The sequence below is a fragment of the Palaemon carinicauda genome, chromosome 16 (assembly GCF_036898095.1).
Source record: "Palaemon carinicauda isolate YSFRI2023 chromosome 16, ASM3689809v2, whole genome shotgun sequence".
Classification (NCBI taxonomy): Eukaryota; Metazoa; Arthropoda; class Malacostraca; order Decapoda; family Palaemonidae; genus Palaemon; species Palaemon carinicauda.
In genome coordinates, this window is record NC_090740.1 from 16,519,131 (window position 1) to 16,532,571 (window position 13,441).

Genomic DNA, 13,441 nt, shown 5'->3' on the forward strand with positions numbered 1-13,441 from the left:
TTTGGGCAATGCATATGTTATACTGTAATTCCTCATTTCCTATGAATTTATCTCCCTTTATGGAAAATAATTTTAGTCTGTTGTCTTGAAAATAAAACCATTTTTCCCTTTTCAATTAACGTTTGCATAACATTTTTGTTTTGTTTCATTTGTTGATGTCGGCTACCCCCCAAAATTGGGGGAAGTGCCTTGGTATATGTATTTATAACATTCTACCCACCAAGTTGAGTTATCGCATTGCACACAATCCTTCTTCATAAACCCAGACACGGAAAAGAGTAAAAGTCAACAGTAAACATATTTCTTTTATTCATGTAACAGCCATTTCCCTTCAGAAAGTGGAATAAAGTCGTCCCCGATTTAGGGACATTTAATTCCACTAAGTATGTTCCCAACAGTGCCAGAGAACTTTAGAATTTTCCATTGGGATATAAGTATTATTGGGAATTTAATAAAGACAAAAATTTACCTTGTAAATTTTGTAGACAAGACAAAAGTCATAAGTTGTATCATTACATTATGGAATGTAAAGAATTTGATGGAATCAGAAATGATTCCATTGCAGACCTGTATGGACAAATATGTTTTGTAATTAATAATAATAAAATAACTGATTTTAATAAAAAATGTAAGGGAAGCCATATTGTATTTTAAAATAGAATAACTGTGTTATTGGGAAAGGGAAGATATAGGAACACTATACTTCCCTTTTGATGTAAATTATCAATAAAATTTTTGAATTTGAATTTGAATTTGAATTTAGAATTTTCCTAATTTTGCGAGATAATAATTTTAAATCACCCGTCTCGTCGGTCTTCCCTCCACGATTTAAACTAAGTTATTTAACGATAGTTTTCATATCTCTTCTTTTCTTAGTTAATATTATTACATTATTACTACTAGTTTTGTATCCCTCCCAAACTTTTCTGCCCTATAAACGTTAAAAATTAGACGTTGTATGTATAGTTAAGGAACATTAACAGCAGTTGTCTTGAATAATAATGGTTCACTTGTCAAAATACCATTGTAATCGCCGAAAAGGAATGAACGTAGACAAAGCTTTCTAGAGACTTGAACGAGCTTATTTTAGTGGTAGCATTTCTTAGGGTTTGAAGTTACTGTCAGTAGCGTCACACTCAATTGTAGAACATGTAAGATATATCTCTCCTCTCTCTCTCTCTCTCTCTCTCTCTCTCTCTCTCTCTCTCTCTCTCTCTCTCTCTCTTATGGTTTGAAGTTACTGTCAGTAGAGTCACACTCAATTGTAGAACATGAAAGATATCTCTCTCTCTCTCTCTCTCTCTCTCTCTCTCTCTCTCTCTCTCTCTCTCTCTAAAGAAGATGAAATCTGAATTATTACTAATTACACACAGAATTAGAAGCACAGAACATCCATTAGGTCAGAATTGAAAATTTCTAAACATGTATTTACATACGAGAATAGTATTTGCATTGTAAAGTACAACTCAAACACTTACGCAGTTCACTTTAATCTTTAAAGGGGACTTTTTCATTAAAAATTAACTTTAAAGAAACATATCTGGATCATGGTTTTAACAGTAAATTGGTATATCTAGCTCGTCTTTCAAGATTTTTGGAGAGTCTATCCTAAAAGAACTAGCTCGTCTTTCAAGATTTTTGGAGAGTCTATCCTAAAAAAACTAGCTCGTCTTTCAAGATTTTTGGAGAGTCTATTCTAAAAAAAACTAGCTCGTCTTTCAAGATTTTTGGAGAGTCTATCCTAAAAAAACTAGCTCGTCTTTCAAGATTTTTGGAGAGTCTATCCTAAAAGAACTAGCTCGTCTTTCAAGATTTTTGGAGAGTCTATCCTAAAAGAACTAGCTCGTCTTTCAAGATTTTTGGAGAGTCTATCCTAAAAGAACTAGCTCGTCTTTCAAGATTTTTGGAGAGTCTATCCTAAAAGAACTAGCTCGTCTTTCAAGATTTTTGGAGAGTCTATCCTAAAAGAACTAGCTCGTCTTTCAAGATTTTTGGAGAGTCTATCCTAAAAGAACTAGCTCGTCTTTCAAGATTTTTGGAGAGTCTATCCTAAAAGAACTAGCTCGTCTTTCAAGATTTTTGGAGAGTCTATCCTAAAAAAAACTAGCTCGTCTTTCAAGATTTTTGGAGAGTCTATCCTAAAAGAACTAGCTCGTCTTTCAAGATTTTTGGAGAGTCTATCCTAAAAGAACTAGCTCGTCTTTCAAGATTTTTGGAGAGTCTATCCTAAAAAAACTAGCTCGTCTTTCAAGATTTTTGGAGAGTCTATCCTAAAAAAACTAGCTCGTCTTTCAAGATTTTTGGAGAGTCTATCCTAAAAAAACTAGCTCGTCTTTCAAGATTTTTGGAGAGTCTATCCTAAAAAAACTAGCTCGTCTTTCAAGATTTTTGGAGAGTCTATTCTAAAAAAACTAGCTCGTCTTTCAAGATTTTTGGAGAGTCTATCCTAAAAAAAACTAGCTCGTCTTTCAAGATTTTTGGAGAGTCTATCCTAAAAAAACTAGCTCGTCTTTCAAGATTTTTGGAGAGTCTATTCTAAAAAGAACTAGCTCGTCTTTCAAGATTTTTGGAGAGTCTATCCTAAAAAAACTAGCTCGTCTTTCAAGATTTTTGGAGAGTCTATCCTAAAAAAACTAGCTCGTCTTTCAAGATTTTTGGAGAGTCTATTCTAAAAAAACTAGCTCGTCTTTCAAGATTTTTGGAGAGTCTATCCTAAAAGAACTAGCTCGTCTTTCAAGATTTTTGGAGAGTCTATCCTAAAAAAACTAGCTCGTCTTTCAAGATTTTTGGAGAGTCTATCCTAAAAAAACTAGCTCGTCTTTCAAGATTTTTGGAGAGTCTATCCTAAAAAACTAGCTCGTCTTTCAAGATTTTTGGAGAGTCTATCCTAAAAAAACTAGCTCGTCTTTCAAGATTTTTGGAGAGTCTATCCTAAAAAAAACTAGCTCGTCTTTCAAGATTTTTGGAGAGTCTATCCTAAAAAAAATATGATACTTTATTTTGTCATATTTCCAATGTCATTCTGCTGTCTTGTCTTCAACAGCTGGCTGTCATCTGTCATGTTAGGGAAATACTGATAAGAATACAATATTTTGTTCGTGGTCTGGATATTAATCTCTGGCACCGGCATTCAACTAATTCTTGGTGTATGTTAAGGTCTACATATATGTGACTTCGGTGTATGCTATGTATGGTTTTCCATCATAATCATGAATTGTCTGTGTGCATTTGGGTGTGAGAGAGAGCCTTATTGCCTTATTTTTTGTTTGGGTTCCCCCAGGTCCCTCAGTGTGAGGCACCTCGTATATCCACCAGAGAGTTGCTAATGCATCTTCCGGTGTATTTTGCATCTTCCAGTCTTGGATGGTCTGGGATGCATCTTCTTGGATGGTCTGAGAGAGAGAGAGAGAGAGAGAGAGAGAGAGAGAGAGAGAGAGAGAGTTGTGAAGGAAGTTGTTCATGTTAATTCCCCGTCGATTCTATTCAAGCATCTGGAAATATTTTGCTATAGCTTTATTACTAAACAACTGAAATAACGGTTAATTAGAGCTTAAAATGCTGATTATTTTCATGGAATTGAACTCTCATGTCGTCATCTCTTTACTCTCTATGCTAAGAAACTTTATATATACCATAAAACTTGTATTTAATATCAATTAACTTTCCCGAAACAGAACACCTGTCGTATTCATATATTTCGATACTTTTTAGTCAAATGTTTGTCATTAGAAGTTAGTTTTGATCTATTCAGAACATCACTTGTTTTCCTTCTTAAAGAATTTTAAGGAATATCCTGGTGTCCCCAGAATATTTACTAGCACTTCATAATATACATCAGTTTTCGGCGGCGTTCCCTTTAGACTTTAATGCAAAATTTCAAGAAAATCTAATAGTATATGAAAAAAAAAATCCATAATTGCAATCTTGCGATTAAAATTATCGTCATGGTGAGAATTTTTCCCTTGCAGGCATGTGTAATTTTTTAATAAGGAAAGAAAATATATGATCATGAAATTCAATTAGTGACATCACGAGGCGTTGAAGACCTTCGTGGCTAATAAAGCCAGAGATGCGGTAAGCCTATCAGAAATTCGTGGGTTTTTATAGTTTTTTGTAAAGGATATTTATAAAAAGCAATTCTTTTGGTTTCCTAAAATATGGTTCCCAATGACAAATGCTTAAATTATGCACTCCAGTCGCCTATAAATGACTCAAGCGACGACCCTACAGCACACTCGACCTCTCAAGTGGCCACGGGGAACATCAAAGTACAACAATGAAGTTTCTGGTCAGTATATCTCATAGCAATTTGAAATTTACTTCTTCCATATAAAAACTCTTGGCCTGATTTTTTTTTTATCTTTTTATTAAAAAGTTAAATTACATATTCTTTACAATCACAATATTTACAGTATAATCACATTTAATTGCATTTTTCTATAAACAAATCCATCTAATTTAACAATTTACAACATCTCACATCTTGGCCTGATTGGTAACGTCTCTAACTGGTGTTTGCCAGTCGGAGGTTCGAGTCTCGTTCAGTCTCGTTAGTGCCATTAGTGTCTGCAACCTTACCATCCTTGTAAGCTAAGGTTGGGGTGTTTGGGGGAGCTTATAGGTCTATCTGTTGAGTCATCAGCATCCATTGCCTGGCCCTCCCTGGTCCTAGCTTGGGTGGAGAGGGGGATTGGGCGCTGATCATATGATATATGGTCTGTGTCTAGGGAATAGTCCTGCTTGATAGGGCAATGTCACTGTCCCTTGCCTCCTCAAGCCTTTAAACTGTTCAGTTATAAAGAATATCATCATTACCTACGCCTATTGACGCAAAGGGCCTCGATTAGATTTCGCCAGTCATCTCTATCTTGAGCTAATAATTCAATACTTCTCCATTCACCATCTCCTCCTTCACGCTTCATTGTCCTCAGCCATGTAGGCCTGGGCTCTTCCAATTCTTTAATATGCGCTGAATTAAATCAATCCTTCAATAACTGTATGAAATGGTTTTATATTTAATCATCATTACTTTTATAAAATATATTTAAAGGATGACACCTCTCAATCTTACCACTACATTTGACATATAGAAAATAAAGAGAAGCATATTTGGTTGTCATTAAGTAACTTTTGAATTAAATCCTGTGAAATCATATGGTAACTACTTTCAGATTTATTGTACTACATTTTTCTATACTTCTTACACCTGTTCGTGTTTTAATTTGCTATATTTTTCATTTGCATTTTTGTAAAATAGTGTAAAATATAAATCAAGATACATAACGCTTTTCTAAAAAAAAAATGCAAAAATGAAGTTCCAGTCTCTTTTCTAACCCCATAACTAATAACGATAACTGTTATTGTTGAAAATTTTCATTCTTATTCTAAAAACTCCAGAATATAAGAAATTTGAATATTAAATATTTAGATTATATTCTTATAATAGTGAATATTACATTCCCTTCATTATATATAACCTATAATCGTTTACAAAAATTTTAGGCAATCGTGCTCTTGGCGGCTTCCGCTTGCGCTACTGAGATTGAGAAGCGAGATGCGGAGCCAAGTGTTGTCAGTTATGGCCATCATCGTCCTTCCTATGGCTACGGTCATGGTTACCCGTATGGGTACCGTAGTAGCTACTACCCAGTAGGCTACGGTTACGTGCACCCCCATCACAAGAGGTCTGCTGATCCAGAACCAGAGGCTGAGGCTTCCCTCTCCTATGCACACCATCATGGCCATGGACACCCCTATGTCTACCATCCTCATGGCCATCACTACGGAAAGAGGTCCGCCGATCCTCAACCTGATTCCGAGCCTTCCTATGGCCATGGCTATGGCTACTACGGCTATCCTCGTCCAAGCTACTACTACCCTTCCAATTACTATGGTTATGGAGGACGTTACTACTGATTGGAACAAAGGACAACTATGGACTTTTTGGTTGCTAAATCATAGGTCTCTCTACACAAACTATCTGAATAATACACCAAAATACTTTTTATTTTGATTTTATTCCTCATATAACTTTACAAAATGTAGATCCGAAAGTATTCAAACCAATGTAGTTTTTTTCTTTAAGACCGTCTTATATGCTTGTACCTTTAGATATCGGTATGATAATAATCAATTTTTATTTATTTTCAAATTGAGCAATAGAAAAGAATAACAAAAAAATCCTCTTTCTTCAGGACGGGAAAGAGAATAGCAGCTACTTCTAGTAAAATGTTAGATTTTAAAAAACTGTAGATGGTTACAGCTTTTCTATCGCCATTATCCCAAAACTGGCAGCATGACCAACAATAAAGAATAAGTAGAATTAGTGTTTCTATTATCTATGTTACTAGTCAATTTCTTTTAATGAGGTGCATTTGCACTGATTCTCAGCGGTGCCCTTTTAGCTCTGATAAGTTTCCTGATCGCTAATTGGTTAGAATTGTATTGCCCAACCAATCAGCGATCAGGAAACTTTTCCGAGCTTAAAAGGGCACAGCTGCGAGTCTACAAATCTGCCTCGCTAAAAGAAAATTGCCTCTTAATGATATTTTCAGCATCCTCTTTGAAAAATTTCTATCATTCAAAGCCACTTCCACTCGAGGGTATTGCAAGTATAGACGTCATAGACGAGGAAACCACGGTCAAACCTTCTAAGTGCACATGCCCGCTGCTAAGGCACTCGATGGGCGCCTGACCAGGGACCACATTGATTATTAACTGTGGCCGACTGGCGTCTGATCAAGTTATGCGTTCGCCTGCCTTTGCCCACTGCCTGCCTTGGACTTTGATCTCGTAACTTTCAGAGATAGAGAATTACGGGCTAATCCGAGTGCCCACACTGCATATGCACCTCGTGAGGAAAGGAGCTAATTACTGATGGCCAATATTACATAGTGCATATGTATGTCCATATACTGTGCACCTGCTTTTTATGCATCCAGTTTGCTATTCTGTTGGGCTATCCTAAAACTGAAATACCAAGCAGGGATCTGTTTTTTACCAAAGTTTAACTACAGTCACTAGTACCTTGCTGGTTTAACAATGTCAATTATTCTCTTCATTGCCACCAAACGTTGAGTCATGTGCAAGCTTTTCAAGAGGGTCTCATTCTTCTAAACATTTATATTCTTAAAATAAAAATTATATACATATACATATACACATACATATACATATACACATATATACACACACATATACACACACATATATATACATATATACATATATACATATATATATATATATATATATATATATCTGAGACTGCTGCCAAATCAAAAAGTTTGTAACCAGGATTTTCTTCAAGATTATAGTTTACCTGTTAACTTTGAACTATTTTCAGTGCCTAATTGCCTTTCCAGATGAACGAGCCTGATCAGCAGGCATGGCCAATAATGGGCACTTTCGACTGGCAAACAGTCCCTCCTAGAAACATGGTAACGTAGTTCAAAACAAAAATAAATAAAGGTAATGTTCACACTTGCGGTGGCTACCTTAGAGACATCCATTGAGCTACCTACCGATATTCATTGCGATTCAACTAGATTCATAAACATTTAGTATCACTATTACAGTCAAAACTGGAAATTGAAAGCCATTACTTTTGCGACTGATATAACCTGACATTCCTCACAGAGGGATACCATAAGACCTTAATTGTCAAACATTGACAAGACTTATTTGTCTGCAGGTAGCCCATCTCTCTCTCTCTCTCTCTCTCTCTCTCTCTCTGTACATCGACTATTCATACATCCAGAAAATTTAATAGCTTTATAGAGTTCACAGCTTTGTAAACATAATTCAGCAGATTGTGCATAATTTTGGTGCTAATATTACTACATGACCCTTCAACCAAAACTTATGAAGTTTTATGAAGGGGTAACATGGGAAATAGTAGGGCAAATGTAGACAATAAATCTTTTGAAGTTCAAACAATTAGATTTATTAAAAATTTAAAACATACCACTCAAAAAAAAAATAGTTACAAAACTTTCAATAAAGAAACTAAAACAAAAATAAACTACCCAGGTATGAGGTTTATTATTATTCTCATTATTATTACTAGCCAAGCTACAACCCTAGTTGGAAAAGCAAGATGCTCTAAGCCCAAGAGCTCCAATAGGGAAAAATAGCCCAGTGAGGAAAAGAAATGAGAATAGATTAACAATATATTCTAAAAACTGTAACAGCGTCAGAACAGATATGTCCTATATAACCTATTAACAACCTTCTATCAATTATATGCCTTGTGTAAAGTTAACCTGGGATCGTGGGACGAGCCTGACTATTCATAACCCTTTTGACAACACTAAGGCAGGTCCGCCAAAGTGTGGACAAGCCCACCAGTCTGGACAGGTCATAGGTCACCTATTGAATAAAGAGCTTTCCCCGAGTAAAATTTGACAAGGAGTTATGTCCATTGGGAACTACAGCAAGACTACGGGCAGCGTTAGAGATTTTCCAAAGTATTTCAAACATTTGGTTTTTGTTTTAAGATTAACCATAACTACTAACCATAAATGCTACCTTATCTTTTAAAGGATTGCCTCCTGACCTCATAAAATTTCCATATTACGTGACTAAGATCGAGGCTTTCACGACAGTTACTACACATTTAGGTTCAGACTAAGATTTCTCAAAAATAAGAAAAAAAAATTTAACACTTTCTTACTTAGCGAATGACATACAATTACCTAATTTAAAGTTATTAAACTTTTTCTTTCAGGATATTTTGGAGGAGAACCAAGAAACCTTTATATCTGGAGCCGCTTTCAAATAATTAGTTCCCCTCATCAAACAGTTCCTTTATTTAATTTTTGTTTATAGTATAGGTCAGCCTTTGTTTATATTACTAAATTTAATTTTAGCTTTCCATTATATATTTTAAAGCAGGTATTAGAAACTTCAAAGGCATTTCTCAAAATCTGGGCTAAAATTAATTTGAATATATACATTATGTTATACAAAATTTTATTAGAACAAATTAAATTACAACAATGGAAAAAATAACAATAACATATACCAAGTAGTTTATAGATGTCAACTCAAATTTAGTAAAAATTGATTTGGATTTAGGAATATATATATATCCTGCCACAAAATTGACATTACATTGTAACCGAAGACGAAAAGCAGCCAGTTTAAGTTTCCTTCTCGTCCATCTATGGTCTTCCACAAGAGGGGCAAATGCAGGGCGGGCACTTGGATTTGCCCGGAATTCGCTTTTGAAACTAACAAAATCAAAAAATCCAAGACGGGCAGCAGGTACAGGCAAGCGAACGTTTGACTTGGGCTAGATGCCGAGCAGAGTGCAATTGGTTGGGTCAGGCATCGTGATCCCTACCCACAAGTCGTGCACCCATCCAGTGCATCAACAACGGGTATGGGTTACTTAAATGGTTATCCATTGTTCATTCCTCTGAAGTATCAACACTTCCCAGACCACAAAATTAGCAACAATGTCTGCCCACCGTAACGAAAATTACATCGTTAAGGTCTCAACTTGGTCCTTGCTTTGAGGTTGTGAAAAGTTGCAACAGCACAAGAGCCTGTGAGTGGGAAGTAATTTGCTAGAATTGTTTATAGAATATTAAGATAAACATTGAAGCTAGTTATAGATGACATTTGGCTAGCCATTATCAAATAACACATTTCTCAAATCCATAGAGACAATCCATAATCTAAAATAGAATTTATCTGAAATTTCGTCACAGAATTTACAGTTTCTATTAACCCACATCACTGGCCAATTAAAATGAATTTCCTGAGCATCATATATCTAAAGCTAGTTAAGAGTAAAACTTAAGATTCAAATTTGTAGAGAGTACAAAACAAAGAGCCGCTAGATTAATAAAAGGACTACACAATTGGGAAAGTTACCCCTGCACTAATTAAATTACACTAGCTGCCGGTAAAAGCGAGAATTGAATACAAGCTACTCTTACTAATGTTTAAGACACTGAACCAAAATGAACCAAAATATCTAAAAGAATGCCTGAATAAACTAGAACTAGAAAAAAAATGATAACATAACACAGAGTGACAAACATAGGCTATCTGAACCAAGAACAAATAGTAAATTTGGTGAAAGTGCTTTTAGCTACTGTGCGCCTCGACATTATAATAAACTGCCAATTGAAATTAAGGACTTAAAAGGAGCAACTGAATTTAAAAAGAAACTAAAGACATTACTTTTCACAAGTTCATATGATTTGGAAGATGCTACAATCAAAGAATTGTGTAAGTTAATGAAAATTTTTCGTTAGATGATTAATATGGACCCGCCCGAGAAGTAGTTCACTCGACTCTAGTGGAGGGTTGGATTTAAACCCAAAACAATACAATAATCAGAGCATTAACAGCCAGAACAGGTACGATCCCGCCGAGTAATGACAAGTGGTGCTGCCAGAAATACTTAGGTCGGACTAAAGGCAAAGATAACCTCTTACCCCGTAACCAAATAAACTTTCTGAGAGGTGAAAGTTTAGCCTAAATATAATTAAACCCATATTAGCATAGTCTCAAGCTACGTTAACCTCCGCTCATGATCGTACAAGCAAAATCCCTTCATCTACTCTCGTACCTCACAGGATTACACAATTGTTCAAGAGCCAAATATCCACCATAAACTACGCCCCCCCCCCCCCCCCCACCCCAGTCTCAAGTCTTCAAACTAGCTCCCTTCACCCGCTTACATGGCAAAACTAAAGCGCCTACCCCCTTCCCCCCCTTATCGCCAGTAATTTCCCCCCCATACCGCCAGTAATTTCCCCCCATACCACCAGTAATTTCCCCCCACACCGCCAGTAATTACTGTGTAAACCCCATCGATCCTGTTACAGATTACTAAAACCCTTTAGTTTCCTAATGATCACAGCGACGCTGTTCAACCCTAAACTACTAAAGCCTGAAAAGGAATGGATTAGTTTGGTTTTTCTTGCACATCCGATTGTACACAGCAGACGAGACCAAAGTCAAGTCTGCCATGCACAATGTAAAGTCCACCTTTGCCTGGGTGGCAGGGCCACCGCGGCAAAGGTGGACTTTGGATGTGCAAGATGGTTTGAAACAAACATGAAATGCTAACTACAGATATTAAATCCTAATCACGAAACTAACCTTAACTGATCAAAACTTGAACCTGCCATAGAATTTACTGAGAAATTAGCTATCAAATCAAATACTTAAACTATCAAATCAAATTCTTAAACTATCAAATCAAATTCTTAAACTATCAAATCAAATTCTTTAACAAAGGAAAAAATTTAATTATCAAATCAAATTCTTTAACTATAAAATCAAATTCTTTATAAAATCAAATTCTTTAACTATAAAATCAAATTCTTTAACTATCAAATCAAATTCGCTAAAAACTTAACCTATAATTATTTTTAATAAACTCGGGATAAGTTGTAATAAGACAAGTTTAAAATTTAGCTAAATGAAGTTGAGAAAAAATCTGGAAAATATCTTTGAAAGCTATTCCTTTCGTAAATCAAAACTTTAATCTATTGACCGAACATACTGTAGAGGCCTACTGAAGATGCAATTAAAAAATTTTACTTAAAATTCGTGAAAAAAAAATTAAAAGAGAAATATCTTAAAAACACTAGACCAGTCTTAGGACAAATCATTCTATTTACTGGACATGCACCGTACATGCCAAAAAGATTTACTTATAATAAAATTTAAGTTCATAAATATGAATTTTTTTCGGAAAACTATTTTAAAACTAAGCCATTCTTAGATCAAAATTTACTACATAGCCTAGACATACACTGTGCTACCTTACTTGATATGCACTTAATTAAAAACTGGCTTCATAAAACTATTGAAAATTACTCTGGAATAATAATTAAGAAAACTAAATTATTAAAAACAAACCGTACTTACTTACTGTAGATTAATTACTTCATAAAATTATTTTCTGGACCAGACGTCTTTGATCATTTTACAGTTGAATTCACTTACCTGAAAGTATACGAAAGATTAATAAGGAGACTTAATATTATCTTATAACAGATATTAAACCTAGTAAATATGTCCTTAGATGCAGGAATTCTAAACACTAAAATTGATGATCATTAACAAATATGCACGAACTAAAGTTATTATCAACGAAGACTTTAAAGATTTTTGCATACTAATTATACTAAAGATATAAAAAAGCAATTAAAGTTATAGTTCTTTAAAATAAAAGTAATAAAAAACTGCAGACATGTCATAGAATTAATGAAAACACCAGTTCCATTTAAAATATATAGAAAACTCAGTCTTAAGAAAACTTTAAAAAAAAATAAAAAAAATAATTCTGCCAATATTTTTTTAATAGAAATTATTAAAACATTGTTCCACAACCAAACCATAAATGACAAATTCACAACAGCAAAAAATGTTTACTTTAAGATTTTGCACACTTACCTTACCAGCAGAGAATACGACTCGCCTTTTAACCACACGACAGAAAACACCGAAACAACTCAGGGCCGAACATTACGCTGTTCACAGGAACGTAAATGCGTGTGAATTGAGTGTTAGTCAGGCCAGTAACTTTACAAGTAATATACATCGTCGCTCGCCAAGCATTCTGGACTACGCGAGGTATGAGTGTCCAGCCAAGTACTCATGAAAAAGCTCAGGATGACGTCACTTACTTATGCTCAAGGAACATTTCATCACTTTGAAAATGGCCAATACATTCGAATGTACACAATAAGCCTACCTTCCAGGAAAAAGGATTCTAACCAATTGGTTGGAAGCAAAGCGCTACTTATCATAAAAACTATGCAATCATCAGACATAAGTTGATATACGTATTCCAGTGGAGTTCACATCATGAGCAACGCTATTACTAATATCTATCCACCTCCATTATGGTAGTTAAGTAATAGGTTGGTAGAGTGTAGTCATTAACGATGGCCTCTCCATTTTACATGTGATATTTGCATACCAACAGGAATTGTAAGGCAGCTGACAACTGGTCAAGAAAAGGCAATTCCTTTAACCAAAATGATGAGGGGAGGCGTCATTTACGTATCATATGAATAATAAACCTTTGAATTAAATTAATTCAGCACTAAGTCGAAAATGAGCTTTCAAAGTCATTTCAATTTATATTGAGAATAACTTACAACTAAAGGGGAATACTTATAACAATGACTCCTACCGTAAACAGGATGTTAATAAAGGCCTACTCAACCAAAATTTGACAGGGATATGTGGAGCACAGTCGATTTTTACCAACCCTAAATATACACTACAGTAGATCTTGAATCCTCGCCAGGGTAGAATAAATTATCTTTTACAAACCCATTTCCACATAGTTTAATCCTAAGGAAAAATAGAATTCAAGATTTCATTTTTGATGAAAAATATAATACAGAACTTACAAATTATCTTGATATATATATATATATATATATATATATATATATATATA

At 34.8% G+C, this 13,441-nt stretch overlaps 1 protein-coding gene and 1 long non-coding RNA gene across 3 annotated transcripts; one reads left to right on the forward strand and one right to left on the reverse strand.

Moving 5' to 3' along the window:
- Positions 1–4,247: 4,247 nt before the first annotated feature.
- Positions 4,248–6,071, forward strand: LOC137654955 (shematrin-like protein 1). The gene is made up of 2 exons (XM_068388852.1): positions 4,248–4,288; positions 5,503–6,071. Exons 1-2 carry the CDS (start codon positions 4,277–4,279, stop codon positions 5,914–5,916), a joined length of 426 nt encoding a protein of 141 aa, XP_068244953.1. The 5' UTR covers positions 4,248–4,276; the 3' UTR covers positions 5,917–6,071.
- A 2,981-nt stretch (positions 6,072–9,052) lies between these two features.
- LOC137654959 (uncharacterized) lies at positions 9,053–12,444 on the reverse strand. 2 transcript variants are annotated; one of them, XR_011046765.1, is made up of 3 exons: positions 12,424–12,444; positions 11,900–11,973; positions 9,053–9,551 (listed from the first exon to the last, which is right to left on the reverse strand). It is a non-coding gene; the product is annotated as an uncharacterized lncRNA (long non-coding RNA). The 2 variants fall into 2 exon arrangements; XR_011046764.1 differs by having other exon boundaries at positions 11,896–11,973.
- Positions 12,445–13,441: the final 997 nt, after the last annotated feature.